General features: G+C 33.1%; 1 protein-coding gene and 1 long non-coding RNA gene across 2 annotated transcripts; one reads left to right on the top strand and one right to left on the bottom strand.

Moving 5' to 3' along the window:
* Positions 1 to 2,246: 2,246 nt before the first annotated feature.
* LOC145141040 (uncharacterized) lies at positions 2,247 to 2,770 on the top strand. Its single transcript, XR_013722412.1, has 2 exons — positions 2,247 to 2,407; positions 2,533 to 2,770. It is a non-coding gene; the product is annotated as an uncharacterized LOC145141040 (long non-coding RNA).
* A 1,698-nt stretch (positions 2,771 to 4,468) lies between these two features.
* Positions 4,469 to 13,170, bottom strand: UBP15 (ubiquitin-specific protease 15). Its single transcript, XM_079070999.1, has 13 exons — positions 12,958 to 13,170; positions 10,598 to 10,931; positions 9,296 to 9,611; positions 8,921 to 9,215; positions 8,713 to 8,843; positions 8,529 to 8,617; positions 7,762 to 7,847; positions 7,498 to 7,660; positions 7,304 to 7,427; positions 6,628 to 6,785; positions 6,402 to 6,486; positions 6,041 to 6,315; positions 4,469 to 5,132 (listed from the first exon to the last, which is right to left on the bottom strand). The coding sequence occupies exons 2-13, from the start codon at positions 10,906 to 10,908 to the stop codon at positions 4,619 to 4,621; spliced, it is 2,547 nt and encodes an 848-aa protein (XP_078927125.1). The 5' UTR covers positions 10,909 to 10,931; positions 12,958 to 13,170; the 3' UTR covers positions 4,469 to 4,618.
* Between the last annotated feature and the right edge of the window lie 12,341 nt (positions 13,171 to 25,511).

The raw sequence follows: 25,511 nt of genomic DNA, 5'->3' as shown, positions 1-25,511 counted from the left end.
AAGAGTCATCAGCCATTTTCTGACTGTTTTTGTGTTTCTTTCTTCTCCAATCAACTTAGGACCGAAGTCTTTCCCTCCGTGCGTGATTGTTGTCGGATAGAAGAAGGAGCAGCCGTCGCTGCCACTTGACAGCAGCACTGCTGCCTCCGTTCCTTTCCTTTCCACGATTGGTGCCTGACGGAGACGGAGATAGTGAACCAAGGGAAGCCTGTCGGAGATTAGATCTCCCTTCCTTGTGATCTGTTCAACCACCGGTGAACCCATTGGAGCTGCATTCAGGGGCTTTGTCATGGAAGTTGTTCTAACACTATATGTAAGTGTTTGATTTTCCCTAATTTTATTTACCCATTTGATACTATATTCTTGATTTTTTGAGATCCATCATATAAAGATGGTGAATTCTTCAGTCAATGATTCACTTGCTCAACCTGAATATTACCAGTACATCAAAAAATCAGATGGTGAAGTCATCCGACTTCAAGCACATAGAATTTTAGAATAGTTTCAGATAACATATAAAGCAATTACTTTATCATGTTTGTATTCTATCTTGTAGAATTTGATATTTGAAAAAGACATTGGTGAAAAATTTATCTCTTATCTTCCTCATGAATATCAAGCACAAAAGGAATAATCTTCAATTAGTAGCAGTAGCAAAATCGCCTTAGTATCTAATATGATGAGGGTAATTCTGCCAGAATGGAATCACGAATTCCAATTCTGTTAGAATGAAATCTAATATGTTGGTTTGATAAAATGTTCACTTCAAATTATTCTACTTATTCTAATGTATGTTGTATAAAATCATTCTCATGTTTATCTCCTTTTTGCAGCTCCTTGTATAAAATCATTCTCATGCAATACAATTATGACAGAATGTCAATCTCACAAAATGTCAATCTCATAGAATGATAGCATATTTTAAAGTGGCTTAGAGGTCAAACATACACAAGACATGTAGAAACGAAACAAAAAATGAATGAGGATTCTTTCAAGAATGCCGATATTTTTTTTGCAAGAGATTTCAAGAATGAATGTAATTTATGTTCATAGTTATATCCTTTAATAATGAATGTAATTACTTATTCTAAACTATTAAACTTCGTCTTATATAAAATTTGTATTCATTAAAAATTATTGGTCTTGATAATATGTGTTTATAATATTATGTTCATAGTTGTATACCATTCTGACAAAATTACAGAATATCATTCTAACAAAATAACATTCTGATAGAATAAAATCGGTTTATGCTTACAAATTACGTTTGAAATTGAATTAATTTGAAAAAAAATCAGATCTTTTAAATCAAAATCATTAATTATCCCATAAATCTCGACTTTTCCTTTTTTAAATTCGTCTCAGTTGACTAAAATGCCCTTATGCTGAATTTTGTATGATTATATGGTACATGTTACCCTATTGTACTATCATAGACCATCAGATCATGATCTTTGATTATATTCCATCTGATGGTCCAGAGATGTGCATTCTGGCACACAATAGTTACTAGAAACAAAATAACCTAACCTATATATATATATATATATATATATATATATATATATATATATATATATATATATAGAGAGAGAGAGAGAGAGAGAGTTAGGTTCATTTGTTTAAACTAAGTATTGTGTTATCGTATGTATAAATGTGGGCCAATCAAAATTAAATAAAAAATTAAATAATTAAATAATTAAATAAGGGTAATTTAGTAATTTGTTTAGTAACTTCCAAAATTAATCCCTATAATCATGGTATTGACCTAATCTCTCCAATTTAAATCATGGACTATAAAATCGATCTCGTTCCCCGTTCTACGTTTTTTGCTTCTGGTTTGTGTATCGTCATTTTGACCGATCGGGCACAGGGGAAAGAATGGGACAAAAGTTGTGGAAGATCGATTACATAAATTGAGGGGCACTGGCCGACCGACTATCACCGGCGTTTTCTTTCTTTTCTTTCTGGCCCGATCAGCAGCCACACGAATGGGGAAGGCAAAGAAGATCGCTGATCTCCAAGGGGGTGTTTTAGGTGGTTTAATCGACTGAATCGGATGGAGAGGAGGGTGAAGCGAGGGCAGCAAGGGTTGATTAGCAACTCTCCGCTTACTCTCTTCTGATTCTAACAGCGAGGGGTGAGACCAAAAGAGGGTCCGACGACAGGTGGGGATTCAATTGAATTTTGGGAATTAGGGTTTTCAGAAATTTAGATTGACAGAAATATGCAGCCAGAATTTTCAGAAGCAGCCGCTATACAAAATATGACGAGGGTTCCTGGCAAGAGAGGTAGGAATGAGATTCCGCATGAGATAATTGAGGTTAGTCAGGATGAACTGATGAAGAATCGACCACGAGAAGACCAAGTCAAATCAACTGGAATAGCTTTTGGGCCCTCATATCAGGTAATTGGTTATATTTTCTTGGTCTCATAGTAAGAAGTAAGAACCTTGTTTCAATTTGTAAGATTGAAAATGATTTTGATGTTCTAGAATTGTACTTATAGTCTCCTATTCTGGATTATTTTCAGCCGGCTTCTTCAGGGAAGGGGAAGCCAACGAAGCTGTACAAGAGGAAACATCAGATTGGATCTTTATACTTTGATATGAGATCTAAAGAGATGGAATTGGCAGAAAGGCGCTCAAAAGGCTTTCTCACAAAAGCAGAAACACAAGCCAAGTATGGATGGTAATAAACTCATAATTTTTTTGTATGTTGCATGTTAATGTTGTGTCAATTTTTCTTCTACAAATGAAAAGCGTTGCAAAGATTTTTGCTTTGTTTTCTCAAGAGCTTGTCAATGTTTCTGAAATGGAATCATGAATTCCAATTCTGTTGGAATCTAAACTACAATTTGGTTTTGTTTTGACAGAAGTTGATGCTTGAAGAACGGACCGCAAATTTGAAAGTGATTCTAAGCATTCTCAGAGAATATTATTCTTACAAGATTTGATTCATGACAGTTATTTTCGTTAAATGTATAATGGATGATCAAGGAAAGAGCTATTCTTCTGATAGAATAATCTACAATAGAATGATAGGAGTATATGTAATAATATATTCTGCTACATATTAAGGTCGAATAATATATATAATTTTATTTGTTATTAGTGAGTATTTCATTGTCATAGACTTTATATAAAGTTTTTACTTTTTTAAGAATGTAATGAAAAATTTGAAGTTGTATCCAAAAATGTGTTATTAGTCGGTGTTGGCATTCGCATAGAATATCATTCTAATAGAAATATGTATCCTGAAATTTGTAGAGAATCTGATTCTAACAGAATAAAATCGGGTTTAATTATAAAAATTACGTTATAATTAAAATTAAAGTAATTAAAAAAATTAGAATTTTAAAATCAAGAGAGTTAATTATCCCCAAAAATATGGAATTTTCCTTTTTTAAATTTATCTCAATTGTCTAAAATACCCTTAGAATGAAATTAGATGGTATTTTTCAATTATCTTTAATTTAATAATATATATTAATCACTTTCTTAAATTAAGTAAAATGATTGACTCACATTTATGCATACAATAACACAGTAATTAGTGTAAATAGAATAACCTATATATATATATATATATATATATATATATATATATATATATATATATATATATATATATATATATAATTGTATATCTCTATGTTGTCGTTCTCCTCGTAGGCTTTTATAGGTGAAACCTATAAAACAACATCATAATGATTTGTATATAGATGTTATTGGTATGCGTTTATTATTTGTAAAAGGTAGTCCTTTGATTATTGGATCTAGTCAATCTTGTGACTCAGGAGAACTTTGATTTGGACTTCGTTGGGTTGTTAGGAACATGCTTTCCGGTTTATAATTTGATATATTTTCCCATTTTATAACACCCATAATCAGATCTTGGTAACTAATTATCTACGACTTCAAAGTTTAAAACAAAATTTTAACATACTTAAATGTGTATCTTAGTTACAAAGTTTAAAACAAAATTTTAACATACTTAAATGTGTATCTTAGTTACTGTTGGTCAATCTCAACTTACCTCTTCAGCAATCGGCAGTCCGGATCAATGATGTTCAATAGGGTCCCCCCCCCCCCCCCCCCCCCCCCCCAAATTCGAAATGATAAATTAATAGTCAAAGATTTTACTATTTGATCTCTTCTTATAATTATTATGTTAATACCTTGGCCTAAATCTATTTATTTTATTACTACTTAAAAATAGACGATCAAATTCAAATACAAATTAAATAAAAACGGTAAATGAATCTATTCCCAAATTTATAAAAATACAATCTTACAAAATAAAACCTCTTTTAATGCCTGATGTTATCAATCTCTAAAAAAAAGATTAATAATAACTTTTACGTGCATAATTTGAGATTTACGTTTGATTTAGTAATTAACTTAAAAAAATAACTTAAGAGACAATTCATATGTTCTCATCAAAGGCTTTGAATGGTGTGCAAGTAGTTGACAAATACTCCGACGACTTTGCTCCGATTCAAAGCAAATAATTGTATAAATCTAGGCCCTCATTTACATAAGCATTGTGGTAAAATTTTGAGGCACCAACATCTACTCCCCTACATCTAAAAAACATATTCCAAACACGTCTAAAATCTAAAGTGTACAATGCCCAGAAGTTCTATTCATCGAATCCTTGTGATCACTTTCATATTTCATGTATAATCCACAATTACTACTCGAATCCGATGAACAGATCTTCTGTAATCTGTACGGAGGTTCACAACCTTGATACGATTTCGGGGGTATCAAATTTGATCTACTTGAAGCCCTGACTGTTGTATAATTATAATCAGGTGTGGTGCTATAAAGTGTGTTGAAGATTGAAGAAATTGGATCGTTGTCTGTATAATCAATGGTGCTGAATGAGTCACGGGTGCTTTCTGTAGTGAAAGATGCATCGTCTGAGCTTGTGAAGATTGACCAATCGCTTGATGCTGCATCTGAAAAATCGGTACGTGGTGTGGGAATGTTTTGGGTTGTGATTGATTGGAATCCTTTTGGTTGTTGATTTATGGTTGGTTTTGGAGCTTTTGGGATCCGGTGTTTTTCGGAAATGGAGGAAGGTTTTGGTTTTGTGGAGTAGGTTTTTAGGGGACGAGGGGATGATCTGCGCATAAACAAAAAACATTGTATGTTTCAATCAAGTAAGTTGGTTGGATAGTGTGTTTGGTGTGTATTGGACTGAGACTATGTCAATGAAGCAGACAATATCTTGGTACGTGTGTTTCGGGTGTTGTAAATGGTATCATAGCTAATGAATCATATTTTCCTTATAAGAATGGGTGCGCAAAGCGCACAATATCTTGGTATGTTGGGGTGTGGAAAAAAAAAATCAAAAAATTGCAACCGAAAACCAAACCGTGCTGAGAACGGTTTGGTTTTTTGGTTTTTACAAAAATTAAAAACTGAAAAAACCAAACCGAACATAACTTTTGGTTTTTACAGAAACTGCTCGGTTTGGTTTTTACAGATATAAAAACCAAACCGAACATAAATTTTGGATGTGTTACAAAAACTATTCAGTTTGGTTTTTATAGATAAAAAAACCAAACCGAACATAAATTTTGGTTTTTATAAAAACTGTTCGGTTTGGTTTACATATATTAAAACCAAACCAAACGTAAATTTTGGTTTTTACAAAAAACTGTTCGGTTTGGTTTGGTTTTTTACAGATAAAAACCGAACATAAATTTTGGTTTTTACAAAAACTGTTCTATTTGGTTTGGTTTTTACAGATATAAAAACCAAACCGAACATAAACTTTGAACTTTACAAAAACTATTCGGTTTGGTTTGGTTTTTACAGATATAAAAAAAAACAAACCAAACCGAACACAAACACTCAAAATGGCGTCATTTTGAGTTGTGTATCAGTTAATTAATTAAGTACGTTAAAACTACAATTATTAACATGCATTTAAGGTTTCCATTTAATATTAAAATAACAGACATGCATTTACGTAGGCTTGTATTATTTTCCAACAAACAAAGTTTAACTACAAAATAGATAAATTACCTCATGTAGAACAATATATACGCCCCTTCTGACATCACTTGGGTCACAGACACCGGTTGAACATGTGTGTCATCTATCCTAAACCAATTGCCTCGAAGATCTTTCACATATGAAATATAATGACCCGAAAAAGACGCATTCATTGTGTCTAAATGGACAACAACTCCATAAAGCATGTAAAGTGGAGGCACATCATCTGTCCCTGTCATAAATGGAATCATATCCAACATGTCCGGAAACGTAATGCACTTATTTATCTTCCCATAACTCCCCTCCTAAAAAAAAACAAACTATTATTAAAAAACATGTCACATATTACCTTATTTTACACTAAAAAGTTGCAAAAAAGTTAAAAAGATACCTGAAATCTCTTCAAAACAATCGTTAGAATGTTTGGAGCTTCTTGAATTGCTAATTGCTTTTGTGCTCGAACATATGCCGCACACCTTTTAATGGGAAATCAAACGTGTTATTATATTTATATTTTTATATAATCTTACTTTTGTTTCTTTTTGTTTGTGTATTATTTATAGCATTCTAGTTTTTAAATCTTTTCATGTTAATATATGAATATAATTTTGACAAACCTTCCACATCGATACATGTTTTCTCCATCTAAATCTTCAGGGCTCGTGAATTGAGTCAATGCATCTTCTAATGATTCAACCCACCCGAAAATCTCTAATGTAAGATCCATTATGTTTTCATATCTATCGGATTCACGATGACATCTCAAGCACTTGACCTAGTTTTCATCGGAGCAAACTCAGTGAAATTGTTTAAAATAGAAAATAGGGTTAAATGTGAAAAATAATAATGTACGTTTTTCATATATTTATGTATTATAGCATCCTACTTTAACTTCCTTTCCTTTTTGCTACATACAATTGGTAGATTTTTTGAAGCAATGAAATGAAAGTAGGATACTATAATACACAAATATATGAAAGTGATTGCTATTTCTTGCATTTAACCCTAGAAATTGTTTAAAATAGAAAACAAGGCTAAATGCAAGAAATGGGTATTACTTTCATATATTTGTGTATTATAGCATCCTACTTTCACTTTATATTATTGCATTGTACTTTTCTTCTAAAGGTAATGCACTTTGAAAATGGTAGATTTTTCAAAGTACAATGACATAATAGAAAGAAATAAAAGTACGATGATATAATAAACAAATCAATGAAAGTAAAAGTACATTACTATTTTATGAATTTAACCCTAGAAGACAAATGTAAGAAATATGTTTTCCAATTCCACCTTTGATCGTAGTTGTCCCCCAAATGTATGTTGAATAAAAGTCGTTTCTTGCAATTTGGGATCAACTGCATCTTCTCCACCAGAACCCTCAAGACATATAGATTGCATCGAGGTAACTAAAAGCCTAAAACCAAAAAATACCAAATCAAACACAATTCAAAGGGTAAAAACGTAATTTTGAGCTTTCGACATACCTTAAAAACTCATGAGCATCTTCTTGACTCCCATCACCAATTTGGTTATTAACATTCCGCATATTCACAAGAATTCTACTAAGTGATAGTGGCTCTCCATTGTCACGTAACATTAATACGTGATGCTCAAGTTCACATATAAGACACCAACTTTTTGCACAACCTTAAATACAATAAAGAACACTTAGTGAATATATTTTATTGTTTTGAATTTTGATTTAAAAAGTAATTTGGAGAAAAGATTTTTATTTTTTTTTGAATTACAAGCTCGAGAATGTGATCGGCGGAGTAAATAGATGGTCAACGGCTTCGTGGAGGTCAAACACTGCAACACTGCATTCGCATAGCAACTGCAGAACGAGTAGAATGGCAAAATTGTTTTTTAGTCATTTAGAGTAATTAACGAAAATGGTCCCTATGCTTTCTGACTTTTACCGTGTTTAGTCCAAAATTGAAATATTTTTCGATTTTGGACCCATGGAGTTCGTGATGTAGGTTCTTATTTTAAGGTTTCATATTGATTTTGGTCTTTTATGTCAAGGTATCATGGACCAACACTAATATGAAACCTTGAAATAAGGACCAAGATTGAAAAAAAGTTCCGATTTTGGACTAAACATGGTAAAAGTCAGAAAGCAAATGGACCACTTTGTAATTTATTCTTTACTATATTTGATAGTTAATGAAATCTTTCAGAGCGTGTTTGTTACAAGACAATTCGAGATTGGATGAGCTTTCTAGGGCTATTTTCGATGATGATGAATACAAGGGCATTTACGTCTTTTGCACATAAGAAAGATTGAAATTGAGTCTTTGTCCCACCTTTTTGAGTGGAACAAAGACTCACTTTCAATCTTTCCTTATGTGAAAAAGACGTAAATGCCCTTGTATTCATCATCATTGAAAATAGCCCTAGAAAGCTCATCCAATCCCAAATTCCCTTGTAACAAACTCGGTGTAACTTTTGATTTACATATACATACACACACAAACACAAATACACACACACACATGCAAAATATGCAAAGTACCTATTCCCACAATTTACAAGCCCTCTTGGCAACAAATCAAAAGCTTCATATCGGAAGAACTTCACAAATTCTTCATATGGAAATAGCATCTAACATTACAAAAAGAAATCATTTAACCATATTACCATATTAACAAAATGATAAAAGATACAATGATTTGATATTGAATTATTAATGAACTTACTTTTACTTTCTTATGTTTTTCAGTATTAGCTTCCACTCTATCATGTTTCGAAGACCTCTTTAAACCAATCATCTTCATGAATCCCTTATTACCTTCATGAAGAGTGTTCATGTCCCCATGTCTAGAATCATCTGCATCACATTACATATGAATATGACATTGTAAAATAATTGATATGAAATGAAAAATTAAAGATTTAAAATTGCACCTAATAATACATCAGCAACTTGATCCATACTACCCCTTTCATAATCTTTCAACACTTTCACTGTTGATTTGGTTGATTTATGCAATTTTGTATTACTTTTCTTTGCTTGGCTTCTTTCAGAACATTTTGTTGTGTGAATCTCATACTCCGCATTTGATTCGACTTTTTCAACATCTAATAAATTTGTCCCATTTTGAGTTGACTTTTCAGAGTCAAATTTACTCGTTGTATTACACGCATCCACATTACTTTTTTCTGGAATGTCTTCTTTAGATAGCACAAGATGACCCCGTTTCTGCTAAAATAATCAGTATTTAGTAAATATAAAAAAGAAAAAACAAAAATATATTCTATTAAAATATAAGAATTAAGAACCTTATATCGAGTGAAAGTTCCCTTTGATGGAATACTATCATATGAAGTGGAACATGTTTCTCCAAATGACTCTATTGTAACATTCTCTTCTTTTCTTGCTGTTTCTTTGTTGAATTTGCAAGAATTATCATCTGAAAACGGTTTCTCATGCTTGAAATTGGATTCAGAAAATTGTGAATCTGATTTTTCATTGAATTCATCAACAGATTCTTCATTTGAAGCTGAGTTTGGAGATGCACAACTGCTGTTGTACTCCAAGAATTGACACTCTTGTTTGTGAACTTGCCTCCAATGAATTATTTGACACTTTCCAGAACTACAAAAATAAAAAAAACTCCAATTATATTTCAAAGAAATAGCAATGTACTTTCATTTATTTGTATTACAAAATTTCTTATTAAATTAAAGTGTTACACTTTTAAAAATTCACTCAATTATTATTCTTTTTGTTATTGTAGGAGTGAAAATTGCTTTATATTTGGATGAAACTAACAAATAAATTAAAATACATTATTATTTCTTGCATTTAACCTTTTCTTTTTAAGGCTAAATGCAAGAAATATCAACATACTTTCGCTTATTTGTCAATTATATGATTTATATCATTCTGCTGCCATTTTTTTCTATTACATAATTACAACATTCCACTTCCAACTTTTTTTCTTTTTAAAACATTAAACTTCAAAAAACCTACACAATCATCACATTCCACTTCCAATTTTTTTTTTCTTAGGGTTAATCTCAAAAAAGACCTTATATTTTGTGTTTTTTTTTCCGGATTAAACCTCAAATTCATTTTTTGCCTTAAAAAAACCTTGTATTTTTTCATTTTCTCCGAAAAAGCCCTCAACTTTGTATTTTTTCCGAAAAAAAAAACCCTCAGCCTTCTAAATTCTCCCAAATAAACCCTCAACTTTTTTACTTTTTCTCGAAAAAAAACCTCACATTTTACAATTTTTTTGGAAAAAGACCACTAAAAGTGCCAAATCGGAAAAAATGAAAAAATACAAGGTCTTTTTCAGGCAAAAAGTAAATCTAAGGGTTTAATCCAAAAAAAAAAAACAAACTATAAGTAAGTTCTTTTTTGAGATTAACCCTTTTTCTTATAGCAGTTAAAAACTTAAAATTTCTTTCTATAGTGACAACATTGCTTAAGATTTCCCATATCACAATGTTCCAATAGAAAGAAACAAAAGAGTATAACATGCTACATGAAACAAATCAACAAAAATAAACTCCTTTCCAATTTCTTTTTCTCCAATCTTTCTTAAAGATTCTTGATATTAAACATATATTACATACCAATATCGAACAGATTTGCAACGAGAGCATCGAGTTTTAGCTTGAGCAAAACATTTAGCACATTTATGAACCGAATTGTTGGATTTTGACATGGGAACAACAACAACAACAGGAATAACAACAGCAGCAGCAGCCATTGATGATGATTCTACTTGAAAAGCTTCTTCTGCAGCAATATGAGCAAGCTCACTTATCCTTTCTTTCTTTTTAGAAGACTCACTCCATTTTCCTAATAAGATGTAAGCAACAAGAGGAAGCACAACCAACACCAAAAACAAGGCTGGCAAGTCTGTTTCCCTTGGCTGGAGCATGTCCCCACCAGCATACTCATGTCCTGTTCAAAGTTTGATCTTACAAATTAGTCAATTTTTTTCATGTGTTTCTTAAGGGATGAATTGATCATGTTTTGATGTTTGTGTGGATAAAGGCTATGTTTAGCATACTAGCTGAAAAGTTAGCTGATAGTTGAAAAGCTAGTTGATTAAAAATGTCGTTTGGTAAAACTGGCTGAAAAGTATATAATGACATAAAAAGACATTTAAAAGAATATGTTTTTATAATTAATTGATGGGTCTATTTGGAAAATTTTAAAAAAGCTCCTAAAAAAGCTAGTCTACGTAGCTTTTTCAAAAAGCTAGCTGATAAGCTATTTTTTGGCTTGCCAAACATGACAAGTTTAAAAAGCTCGAAAAATAAGCTAGCTTATCAGCTAGCTGTGGCGCGCCAAACACAGCCTTAGCTGATAGTTGAAAAGCTAGCTGATAGCTGAAAAGTTAGTTGTTAAATAAAAAGTTAGCTGATAGCTAAAAAGCTAGTTGATAAAAAATGATGTTTGATAAAATTAGCTGAAAAGCTAGTTGAAAGATATAAAATGACTTAAAAGGGTATTTTAAAAAAAATGTGTTTTTATAATTAATGAAAGGGAATATTTGGAAAATTTTGAAAAAGCTCCTAAAAAGCTAGTCTAAGTAGCTTTTTAAAAAAGTTAGCTTATAAGCAACTTTTTAGCTTGCCAAACATGACAAATTAAAAAAGCTCAAAAAATAAGGCGCGCCAAACACAGCCAAAATGTTGAATATTTTATACATAAGGTTTGTTTCTTGTATCATGAGAATAGTTGGGTGGAAAAAATAAGGGCAAATAGGTAAATGGTTGGTGTTTTATATATAACTTGTTAATTCATTGTAACGAGATTAAGTCAAAAAGAAACAACCATATATAGCTATCCAGATTAAGTGCTTAACTCATAAAGCTTATTGAGTTAAAAAGAAAAAAGCACTTTGATAGAAAAAGCTAATAACCACTAGCTTATAATACATGTCAATAAAATCACACTTTATAGGTATCTTTTTTGCATCTATTACAAGTTTAATCTTAGGAATTAGTGAACTAATCTCAGTTTTCACAACAACAATAAAAGAAACAGCTATAACTCCTAAGTGGTGCACAATCAGTGAAAGAGAAGTAGAGAGTATCAATAAAGCTGAAAGTAAAGAAAAAAAAAAATGTAACACAACTTGAAATTCATATAAATCTTAGAAGAATTAGATCGATAACAAGAAGAACGTTTATATATTCAAGCAATGACTTCACTTGCTTTCCCTTTTTTCGCTTTTGAGTTAACCATTTAGGGAAAAGTGGAAACTTGGATCATATTAAGGAATTAATTAGAAACACAGACAAAATCGTATATTAGGTGTTTCTATTTGTATCGAATCAGACAACATATAAAAAGAACCTTCAAATTTGTTCAAGTTTAACATAACTTTTGCAAAAGGAAATTTAGAATTAGTTACAAGTTCAACAAGATTTTTGGCATACTCTGATCTGGGCAATAAATTTTTTCTTTGACAAAATTAAATTCCCAAGTTTTTAAGAAGTTTATCATGTCATAAAGTGGTCTAAATCTTGAAATAAAAGTACTCTAAATATGTGCTAACAATTCATTCATCTCAAGTTATGATTTGTGAACCTAACACTTGAATATTCACTGATGCTGCATTATGCAATCCAACAATCACATTAAATTCCAAGAAAAGGGGAAAACCCCACAACAAACACAGAGATTTCGCTGAAATTTTTTAAAAAAAAAACCTAAAAATCAATTTTTTTTACGAAACCCAGAACCAAGAAACAAATACTTCAAAAGATCAGATGGAATTAAGCAAAAATCTATAGCATTAAATCCCTGGAGAATTGAAACAAACATGAACCCTCATTTTCTTCCTAAACAATGGCATTTATCAAGAAAAATACGAAAAGGAAACACAAAGTAATCAAATTTCCACGAAACCCGAGACAGAAATTCAAGAAATCAAGCAAAAAACCGGAAGATAGATTCGAATTGAAGAACCCTATACCTAAAATCGCTGAGGAAGAAGAAAGTCCGAAGAAACAAACCCGTGCTCCTCTTTCCTCTGAAAAAAATCGACAGACAATGGAGAAAAGATTCCTTCTTTGGCGTCAAGAAGTCCTGTTTACGCACACTCTCTCTCTTTCTCTCTCCTGTTTACGTGAATACGTCCAAATGTTGTTGCTAACTTCATACACAGTTCACACACCTCTCAGTCTCTCACTCCCTTTTTACCACTTTGAGATTCGTGACGTTTTTATATTCTACAGAAACTGTTGTTCCAACAGCTTTGTGGGTTGGAGCGATTGTGCATTATTTTCTTATAATTAACTTCATAATATTCGGTAAAATCTTTGAGTTTTTACTTTTATTAACGATTAAGTTATAATTTCATTTTTTTAAACATAGACATAATATAAGCAATTGTCTATTAAAAAAAAGGTATAAAACCTGATAGTTAGTTTATATATTTGAGATTTAAGTGGGTAATTTTCAATTTTAACCGTTTTATTTTTTACGATAAAGTCATGACATAGTTTTTTTTTAAATAAAAAGAGAGAGAGTAATATTTTACTAAATATTTATGTATTCTATTTGTCTCATAGATTGTATTATTTTATTGTTCCTTTAATTGTATTCTCTTAGGCTTTAGGCTGTATTGTTTTATTAAAATATTAAAAGTTAATCCGATAAAACAGAAAAAATATAGTACAAACATAGTAAAATAATATATTTTGTCAAACACAAATAGTATTTTGTATTATTTCAATAGCATAATATCATGTCTTAGACAGACAGAATAAAATAAGTTATAGTAAGATAATATTTTTTTTGTCATTTTATGTTAAAATATGAAATGACTTTATCATTAATGAGTTCAAAATATAAAGACTTTTCTGAAAATGTTATAATTCAATATTAGTAGCTATAATCTCAAATTTGTAAACCATGGTTTGTTTCTTGTCCTTTTCTTTACATAATTACGGGTATTTTGGTCTTTTTGTTTAAAAAAATAAAATCATGAATTTATCATTAATGAGCCTAAAATATATAGGAACATTAATGGATATATCCATAAATAAAATTGATTTTATAAATTCAAAATCAAGAGATATTAATAAATACATTAAAATATGAAAAGACAGCATTAAACTTTCAATTTTTTTCACATTGAACTTGCAATGGTTATAGGGAAAATTATGTTGATCGTTGGACTTCAAAAGAAAGATGATTCGAGTTAAACGACTAGCTTTATTAGGTCTTCCTTGAGACCCTCCATGAGATGCTTGCCTCAAGTATATGAGAAAGATGATTCGAGTTAAATTACTCATTTAACCTTTAAAGTTGTCCTTTTATGAGTTTACATAACATATAATAAGAAGTGTACATGCAAACACAAATCTACAAGCAATGAGAAGGTGAAATATACGTACATACAATACGTACTAAATTTGTGCAAGCTAATACTCTTAGATATTTAGAGTTAAATTACTCATTTAACCTTCAAAATTGTCTTTCTGTAAGTTCACATAACATATCATCAGAAGTGTACATGCAAACACAAATCTACAAGCAATGAGAATGTGAAATATATGTACATGCAATATGTACTAAATTTGTGCAAGCTAATACTCTCAGAGGACACATATAAGATCAAATTCATATTCAAACAACATGTAACTAAAAACATATGTTTTTATGTTACAAGATACAATTCATATTCAAATAATTAGGCAATTAATTTTCTAATAATCTATAATTTCCAAATAAAAATCTTTATCAGTGAGTACCAAAAAATTATATTTCTAGACCTCAAATTGAGCTCTTTCTGGTGCACCAAGATTGGCCTTTTAGGATACTACTAGTTTACAATAAATAGGACTACCACAAATGCAATCTACTAATATATAGGGAAACACATTATCTATGTGTAACATCCCAAAACATAGAACAAAAAATTTATTTTTAATGGTAATAAAACCATCCCAATTTCATTCAAGATAATAGATAACTAATGGTGTATGGGGATCAGCTCACACACAAAGAAATAACATCATAGATTAAGATCAGTCCGCGACCAAGAAACGGGCCCACATACTTAGCAGGTCGGGAGTTCTTATATCAAGTTAACCGGCCAGGAAAAGATCGCCTAGCAACATATTAAAAGCAAAAGAAATCGTTTGTATGGATTTTAAGGAAATATCCCATAAAACACTGAAAATGCAACATTATAATATTGAAGGGTACTACCCTTGCAACCCCTAGACATTTACAACACTCGTTTAGGAAAGCAAGAAACCGCATCACCTTGTTTATATATAAAGCCTTCAATACGTATCAACAAGGTAGAGTTCAAACAACCAAAGCAATTTTACAATCCCTTCTAAATGGCGTCGGACTTAGGCATCGGGGAGTAATATCGGGGTCCACCCTAATGGATTTTGTATGTTACATTAAACTTAATTGCACAGCAGAAGCATCATAAAATCTATGTATGGGCACATGCAACCTAGAGATTTATGTATTTTCTCATTATAACAACATATTATTGAAACAATCATAAACCCTAGCCTAGATCGAATTCAGTAGATTGGAGCCAAAGGTTCTTATTTATAGCTAGGGGATCGCAAGGATAAACCATGATTTGAATAATAAAATAATCAGATTTTATCTATTCAAGACAATTATCCTTATCAGCTTTAGGAGGCTTCCAGAAACCCTAAAAGCCCTCCATAAAATTGTCCACTCCTATAAAACCATCTAAAATTGTTCTTAATTAGAAATAGTTCAAATTAAGGGGGTTCGAGGTCCCAAGGTTATGCAAGTAAGCATGCAAGTTGGCAAAACATCTTTTTTTGAGATTGCTATTTGAGAAAATCATTTTATATAGTTATAAAACATAATTACAGATATTTGGTTGCAAGTGAAAAAAAAAAGGAGATACAATACACATGTTATGTAGGGTAGAAGAAAATTAATGTCTGGAATGTACAATAGCAATTCATAATAAAAATACAGAGTATGGAATGTGAGTCCAATATGTACGATTTTGACTATGGTTATTCATAATTGACAATCCAAAATGTATGGCTACACATTTTGGATTTGAAACTTTACCTACCACTCCCTACTCCAAAATGAATAATACTACTCTGAAATGGCTTAATTTTGAGGAATATCATCATATTTTCATTTCTTTTAGTAAATTATTCATTTATAGTAATTATTTTATTCAATTTCCCATAAGATAATAGCTAGGGGTGATATTGTGTAGTTTAAGTACATAAGAGAGCTGGGTATGGGACAACAACGGACCGTTATGGCCGACGTGGACACGACTTAACGCCGTTACCACAGATTGAACATCTCCCCGATGTGGTGTTATGTTATCCCTCGCGGTAATGAGAACGACTTGCAACGCGTGTTTCATCTAATAAAAATTGAGTTTGACCCCATTTGACAATGTTAACGGTCAATTTTTCAAATAAAAATAATATTTCTACCTATAAATACATACCATCTAGTTCGCGAAGAATGACATGAACATCTAGTTTGCGATTATTTTGTGGATAACTGTGTCTACCAACCAAGCGATTTCAATAGAAGGTTCCGTTTGCAAAAAAGTGTGTTCGTACGGATAGCCAACGCCTTGGAAATCAGATATCGTTTCTTTCAATTTTTATATATTTAAATACCTCTTTTAGATAAGATAATTATATTTTTTACATATTAAATATATGTTTAGGTATAGGTTTTTCCAAATGAGATATGATGCTAGAGGTAGGTGAGGATTCACTCGGGTTGTAGAAATGTGTTATGGCAATTAAACTGATGGCCATGGGGGAGTCTCCCGAATTTATTGATGATTATATGAGAATGTCTAAAAGAATTGCAAGAGAAAGTTTGTATAGATTAGCAAGAGGTGCTGTTGAAACATTCAGTGATGTTTAGTTGCGGAAACCTTCGTTAATGATATGCAACAACTATATCTGGCACATGAAGAAAGACATTGTTTTTCGGGTATGCTTGGTAGTATTGATTGCACACACTGGAAATGGAGAAATTATCTCACGACGAAGAAAGGTCAGTATGCAAGTGATCATCATAGAGAACCTTCGTTAGTATTAGAGGTTGTTACTTCCTAAGATTTATGGATTCGACATGATTATTTCGGGGTTGCGGGTTCCAACAACGACGTCAACGTTCTTTATCAGTCACCAATATTCAACAATATTCTGTCAGGAAAGCCACTACATGCTCCTTTTACATTAAATGGAAATGTATATAAGTTTAGGTATTATCTTACAGATGGAATATATCATGTGTATTCCACATTCGTGAAGGCATTCCGACACATAGTGGAGCCAATAAATAAATTCTCCAAGAGGAGACAAGATGTAACATCCCAGTGATGAGGTACTTTTAATTTTGACCCTATAATTGAATAATATTGTGACATCCCCATTTTCACGGCCAGAAAAGACCGATTTGTTTATGCTTTGTTTAAAAATCAGAGTAATAATTTTAATAAAAGAGTTGCGGAATTTGCTCCCAGAAAAACATGATAAATAAATTATCAAAAGCATTTATGAAGAAATGTATTTTTATTCCTTTTAAAACCTTGGGATGTCATCGTCAATACAGAAACATAAGCATAAACAGAACTTACATTCATTTACACTAGTGCTCTACATCTCTTTTAAATCTCTCAGTGTAAAGTAGCTTCGTATCGACACCTGTGATACAAATAAGCTTAAGTGGGTCAGGTTGGGAAACCTGGTGAGTACATAGGGATTTCAATCCCATAATGTTATAACATCTATATATATATATATATATAATCTAGAATTCACACAATATAAAATTTTCTCTGTATATATATATATATATATATATATATATATATATATATATATATATATATATATATATATATATATATATATATATATATATATATATATAACCAACTCTTACCCCACCCCGTCAATCCTCAAAACGAGACTATCCATTCCCTTGGACCTTAAATTTTAACTCTTACTCCCGGATCTAATCCATATTCTCGAGTCCATGATTGTCCCCATTCCATACTCCCGGATAAGGGACAATTGGTCTATGTCTAAATCCATACTCCCGGACTAATGACAGATTCCATGTCCTGACCATACTCCCGGACTAAGGACAACTGACTATGTCTTAATCCATACTCCCGAATTAATGACAACTGACTAAGTCTTAATCCATACTCCCGGATTAATGACAATTAACTAAGTCCAATCCATACTCTCGGACTAGGGACGAATAACTATGTCTAATCCATGCATCCGGATCAATGACATATTTTAAAGTTCTATTCTCCGTATATATCTCACTCGTACTCATAAAGAGATACTACCCCATAACCATTATAACCAATCTTAGGTTTACTCTTTAACCTAAGTTATCATAAACAATCAGGTATGTTCTTTAACACTTAATTCAGACATCATCAAATAACTCACACAAAACATATATTTAATACATTCAAACAATACTTATATTAAAATCATGTTCATGAAAGGGACTATGCACTCACCTGATAAGACGATGATCGGACAGCAGTTGTACGCGTACCGAGGCCCTATGTTGGGCGTACTTCGGATAAGGTGCCAGGTGGCGAACTTCGGGTGAGGCGACGTGGCCTCTTCTGGACCGAGGAAAGCAGTTGTACGCGGGGCGTAACTTCTTCCGACGCGGAGCGTACCTCGCTGTCGACATGTACGATGGGCGTACCTCGCATCCCTAGGCTCCCTTCGGATAAGCTTTGGTATGCGTGCCTCGAACTTCAAAAATTCATAACTTTCGCATACGAGCTCCGTTTTCGACGTTCTTTATATCCACGCGTAGGTGAGACTAAGATCTACAACTTTCATTTAGACTCCATCGGCTAATTTTGAATTTGTTTTTATTATATTATTTTTAACAGGCCGGGACAGGAAATGTCCGTTAAAAATTTATAACTCCTTCATCCGACGTCCGTTTTCGTCTGTCTTCTTACCGTTGCACTACTATTAACGAGATCTTCGATTCTCATTTAGATTGTTTCGGCTAAAAATCACTTCGATTCCATATGTTATCTTTTCATCCTAGGTAACAATCGTAACTTCCATTTTTCTTCGAATGAGTATCTAACTCTTGGACTTCTTGACCGCAGGCGATGCTCAATCTTGCACCTGCTCTTCGTACTATGTTGGACTTTCAATCGTAACCTACGAGTTACAAAATAAATCCTTATTTAGGACTCCTTCTTCTTCTTAGGATAAGTACTTCCCCTTATCTATTGTAACAGATCGATGGGTCATGTTCTAATGACCTCTCATCGTATGATACAACGCTTTGACTCAAGTCTCTTAGAGTCAGATTCCAAAATGGAATATACATTCCTTCATATTCTAATGTGATATAGTCACATTTTAACATGTAGCATCTCTAGCTACTAACGAGCGCGATGCTATTGGTCGCATTGATTTCAATCTTCTGACTTAAGTCAGATGCTACCTCGAACTTGGTTCTCCGAACCACGTAACAAATTTATTGTAGTCGGACTCAATTTGATATGACCACTAGGGTCGAAATAATCATCTGTCTTAGTCATTACCGAAACAATGGTAACGACATACACGAACAAAACAGAATCAATTACTAGCTTCTTGGTAACCTTGTGACTTTCCCTGATCCAAGTGCGAGTCATGTGCTTCCGGTAGTATAGGCCTCTACTACCATTCACACCTACTCATACTCGTCCCAAGTATTGTCTCGCATTTCTCTAAGTCATTATCACAAAAACAATTTTAACACATACAAATGTGTCCAAACAATCATTAATATTTCCCTAGACTCTACTAGGACTTTTTCCATGCATATCTTCAACAACAATTCTGTTTTAACTCGGTTGGTGATGGAAACACCAGACGATAGGACAACTTTAGGAATTACACCAATCGTTCTATCATCCCGCCAATCAAATGTGTACATTCGTACGTACCATACTCCTCTGAACGTACTGTTATGTTATCAGACATATTCTAAAGGCAATATACCACTCTTACGATATCTTCCGATAGGTGTCATTCACTATCATAAGCCTTTTCATTTCCTCCATTTACTCAATTCTCTACGAGTCTTCATCATGATGTTCTGCACACCAAATCAGTCGTTTGGTGTGTCGAGACGAAAAATATAGATAGAGAAGATTTAGACGCGTATTCCTCCTTATTACTCCGAAAAGTTACATGCCAGTTCTAATATCGTAATTAAACGTTTAGAAACCTGAGCACATAAAATTTCCAGATCTGGCCGGCAACAGACCATAGATCCGATCAAATGATAACATAAAGCATCACAAATCATTTAGCACATAAAAGCATGTTAGGCATTTTCCCTAAATAAACTAGTGCTTGTGTCTATTCAGGTGTACTACCTAAAATATATTAGACACATTCCTCACGATCATTGCTTAGCATTCTAAGTTTAAGTCTAGAAATAAATCCTTATTCCTAGTTCGCTTAAACTAATGCTCTGATACCAACTGTGACATCCCCATTTTCACGGCCAGAAAAGACCGATTTGTTTATGCTTTGTTTAAAAATCAGAGTAATAATTTTAATAAAAGAGTTGCGGAATTTATTCCCAGAAAAACATGATAAATACATTATCAAAAGCATTTCTGAAGAAATGTATTTTTATTCATTTTAAAACCTTGGGATGTCATCGTCAATACAGAAACATACGCATAAACAGAACTTACATTCATTTACACTAGTGATCTACATCTCTTTTAAATCTCCCAGTGTAAAGTAGCTTCGTATCGACACCTGTGATACAAATACGCTTGAGTGGGTCAGGTTGGGAAACCTGGTGAGTACATAGGGATTTTCAATCCCACAATGTTATAACATATATATAATTTAGAATTCACACAATATAAAATTTTCTCTGTATATATATATATATATAACCAACTCTTACCCCACCCCGTCAATCCTCAAAACGAGACTATCCATTCCCTTGGACCTTAAATTTTAACTCTTACTCCCGGATCTAATCCATATTCTTGAGTCCATGATTGTGCCCATTCCATACTCCCGGATAAGGGACAATTGGTCTATGTCTAAATCCATACTCCCGGACTAATGACAGATTCCATGTCCTGACCATACTCCCGGACTAAGGACAAATGACTATGTCTTAATCCATACTCCCGGATTAATGACAACTGACTAAGTCTTGATCCATACTCCCGGATTAATGACAATTAACTAAGTCCAATCCATACTCTCGAACTAGGGACGAATAACTATGTCTAATCCATGCTTCCGGATCAATGACATATTTTAAAGTTCTATTCTCCGGATATATCTCACTCGTACTCATAAAGAGATACTACCCCATAACCATTATAACCAATCTTAGGTTTACTCTTTAACCTAAGTTATCATAAACAATCAGGTATGTTCTTTAACACTTAATTCAGACATCATCAAATAACTCACACAAAACATATATTTAATACATTCAAACAATACTTGTATTAAAATCATGTTCATGAAAGGGACTATGCACTCACCTGATAAGATGATGATCGGACAGCACCTCGTCTATTAAAAAAATATTCTCTGCTGAAACCGGGATGTTTTCTTCAAAACCGGGCTTCACACGGGCAGAGTTTCGGCTTGAAAACTATTTTTCTCGGGATCTTCGGGGCTTCGGGACTTGCTTCGGGTCTCGAGAATGATACCGGGGCTTCGGGGGTATTTCTTGCACGCAAAACGAGGAAATATGGGAGAGAGAGAAGGATTTTGGCAAAAAAGATCGGCAGCCTCGGCCTCCTATTTATAGCAGTGAGACCTCGGACTACGCTGGGCGTACCGAGGCCCTACGCTGGGCGTACTTCGGATAAGGTGCCAGGTGGCGAACTTCGGGTGAGGCGACGTGGCCTCTTCTGGACCGAGGAAAGCAGTTGTATGCGGGGCGTAATTTCTTTCGATGCGGAGCGTACCTCGCTGTCGACATGTACGCTGGGCGTACCTCCTTGTAACTCCTTCATCCAACGTCCGTTTCCATCTGTCTTCTTACCGTTGCACTACTATTAACGAGATCTTCGATTCTCATTTAGATTGTTTCGGCTAAAAATCACTCGATCTCATATTCGAGTTTTTGGGCTGTACACTGCTAAGTTGAAACTTAGAAAAATCACAACTTCTTCATACGCAGTCAGATTTGGACGTTCTTTTCATGAACACTCTCGGTTTAACGTATTCTACGACTTTCGTTTAGATCGCTAAATCCAAATATCGCTCTATCGTAAATTCACTATTTACGTCGCGCTGTGTCGTGCCGGTTCTGTCGCGAAACTTCGACAGGCCATAACTTCTTCGTTATAACTCGGATTTCGGCATTCTGTATATGTACGGAATCCTCGTAACATATACTACAACTTAGTTAAGATTACTCTTTCTAAATAATATTCCATCAAAAAGTCATTTTTGACGCTTAACGTCTCTAAATTGACTAGCTCGGATCTACGGGCGTTACAAATATTGCATATTGGTCCCTAAGTAAAAGAAAGAGTGCAAAAGGGCCCACAATGGCATTTTGGTAATTTCTGAATTTGGGGAGTACGCTGAGCGTACGTGTGTACGCTAAGCGTACTAGGGCGTGTCTTAGTATGTTGTGCGTACACCTCGTACGCAGGGCGTACGTGAGGATCATGAAAACCCTAATTTTTAGGGTTTGACTCATATTAAAACCTCATTATAGCCTCACATCTCATTCTTATTCAGCCTCCTTCTGCGAAATCGACCCCTCAAACAAACCCCAAGAGAAAGAGAGCAGTTTGGAGCATTTGGAGTGATTAGAAGTGTGCTTGAAGTAGAGGAGAGCAGTGTGGAGAGCTTGAAGTTTTGGAAGCACTTTGGATCTGAAGTTTTCTCCTTGTTTGTAACCTCCTGGAGGTATAAAGCTTGCAAATATATCACTCCATCTTGTAGATCTAGACTTTTGTTCTTTTAAGACACTTTTTGGTCCCAAAATGGTGATTCTTGAGCATGACATGTTCTTGACCCAATAATTCGTCCTTTCAAACCTTAGAGAGGGTCTAAAAATGTGGTGTGGATGGTTAGTTTTGCTCCATGCTTTCTTTAGAAGGTCTTAATGCATTAGGATGTTGTACTTTGGGGTATTGGACACTCAATGGGCATGCAAAGTCATAAAGTTGGAAACTTTATGACTCTCTATGGTATTTTAGCCTAAGATATGGAAGTTGGATGTGGGAGCTTAATGCATTAAGCTCTTAATTTATTTTTAGGAAGACTAGGCGTACGCCTTGCGTAACCTGAGTACGCAGCGCATACGTGGTCAACCTCCCCGATGATGGTCAATGCTCGAGTACACCCCGCGTACGCACCCTGATTCGACTCGGCTGGGTTGACTTAGTTGACTTATTGATTTTGACCAGACTAACTTTGACCTTGACCAAGTTTGACCAAAGGGTATTTTGGGTATTTCGAATGGTGTTTGAGAATTGGTCATTTGGATGAATATGTGACGGTTAGAGTTGAGATTCAGAGTCGCGACGTCATCAACTATTGTTCAGACTGTGAGGTGAGTTTTCCTCACTGTACTTATAGTTCGAAGGCACTAAGGCCGACCCATTAGATTGATATCCTGCTATACATTGATATGCTGAGTATAGGATAGATTTGTATGATTATATGCTAGTTGCTGGTATGCGTAGAGAGGTACACCTATAGGACTACATGTGAACTCTGATTGCATGATTATCTGTCTGTTGATTATGTTTGTTATCTGTTATATGTCGACATATTGTGTTGGGTTGAGACTTTACTACTTTGTGCATGAGTCAACAGACTGGGGTATTCTAGTCCGATGACTGAGTGGACCCGAGGGTACTCCAGTCTGATGACTGAATGGGCCTGTTGTATATTGTTATTCCACTCCGATGACTGAGTGGACCTATTGTATATCGACATTCCAGTCCGATGACTGATTGGGCCAGAAGGGGGTAATCCAGCCCGATGGTTGTGGGCTCGTGGGTATTCCAGTTCGATGACTAATTGGACCCAACATGCTTGTTTGTTTATTATATGTGTTTGTGTGGTGGTACTTTAAGGGAACTCACTAAGCTTTGGCTTACAGTTTTAGTTTATTGTTTCAGGTACTTCTGATGATCGCGGGAAGGCGAAGACGTGATCGTACACATCCTCTGTTTATGGTTTTATGATTTGGGATAGTATGATATGGATAAACAATTCGGAAACAATGATTTTGTAAACGTTTATAACTATGGGTTGTTTTTAAAAGTTTAAATTTATTGTGCTTTTTGAGTCATTGCACAGGAAGGAGCATGTAAGTATGTGAAATGTGTTTTTGGATTTCTAAAGTCGAAAGAGTACATAGTTGAACATGAGGTACGACCATATGAGATATAAACTCTACAAGATATTATGTATGCATGTATCATAATGCATAACATGGTGGTAATTGAAGATAAAGGTAAAAAATTTGCGGAGTATATGCCTATGGAACCCAAACACGTCCAACTTCAACCAGGTACATCGTAATATTTATATAGAGTCGTTGACAATTAAGAACTACAAAAACACAGACAACTTCGAGAAGAGTTGGCGGACTATATCTATGATGGTAACGACGATGAAGAATAGTATATTTAGGAAAAATAAAATGTATTTTTTTCATCTTATAATGTCTTTTTTTAAATTTAGATTGTTATGTTTAATTTAAATATGATGTTTAATTTAAATATTATGTTTAAAAATATTTGGTTTTAGAATTATTAAAATAAACTCGAAAAAATTTAAAAAATAAATGATGACATGAAAAATACTCTTCTGTACCTAATAGTCTAATGGTGATGATACATTATAACACCATGTTTATATGTAATAGTCTAAACTCTGAAGCACATAATATGTTCACTCCTCTAATTTTTGTTTGGTTTAGCAAGAAAGTCAACAAAAATAATAATAATAAGGTCATCATCATGCCGTATATTTCATATATCATTTAAAGACATGATTTAATGAAGGGTCATACTTTCGACACACCACTCTACACAACACCAACCTATATATTAGGTTTGCTTTTTAGGTGAATGAGGATAATTATCATCATATAATTATTATTGACTTTACTTTTTAAATCATCATCACAATATAATTATTATTTGACCAACTTTTATTATTAGTTCATTATTACATAATCTATAAATCATTATTATTTAATAACTACATTTTTTACTAACTTAATTAATATTAATAATTTTATATTTATTTTTTATTAAGATAAAAAAAATATAGTTTTTATAATATAATAACATATATAATATTATAAAAAAATAAATTATAATTAAATTTTCGTCAACCTAATATCATTGATATTATAAATAATATTATAAGAAATAAAATCCGAACAAATCTTCATCATTTTTTTTTTAATTTTAAATATTACATAACAAAAATCTGAGACAAAAATAAACAACAA

Source organism: Lactuca virosa, chromosome 9 (genome assembly GCF_052849685.1).
Source record: "Lactuca virosa cultivar CGN04683 chromosome 9, Lactuca_virosa_CGN04683_v6, whole genome shotgun sequence".
In the NCBI taxonomy this organism is placed as follows: Eukaryota; Viridiplantae; Streptophyta; class Magnoliopsida; order Asterales; family Asteraceae; genus Lactuca; species Lactuca virosa.
Note: the sequence above shows the minus strand (reverse complement) of the source record. Positions and strands in the feature narration are given on the sequence as shown.

Coding starts and splice junctions, on each gene's coding strand:
- UBP15 (XM_079070999.1), bottom strand. CDS start 10,908: ATGCTCCAGCCAAGGGAAACAGACTTGCCAGCCTTGTTTTTGGTGTTG. Junction 6,786..7,303: donor GGGGACAACTACGATCAAAG/GTGGAATTGGAA, acceptor GATGAAAACTAG/GTCAAGTGCTTGAGATGTCA. Junction 6,316..6,401: donor TTGTTTTGAAGAGATTTCAG/GTATCTTTTTAA, acceptor GTTTTTTTTTAG/GAGGGGAGTTATGGGAAGAT.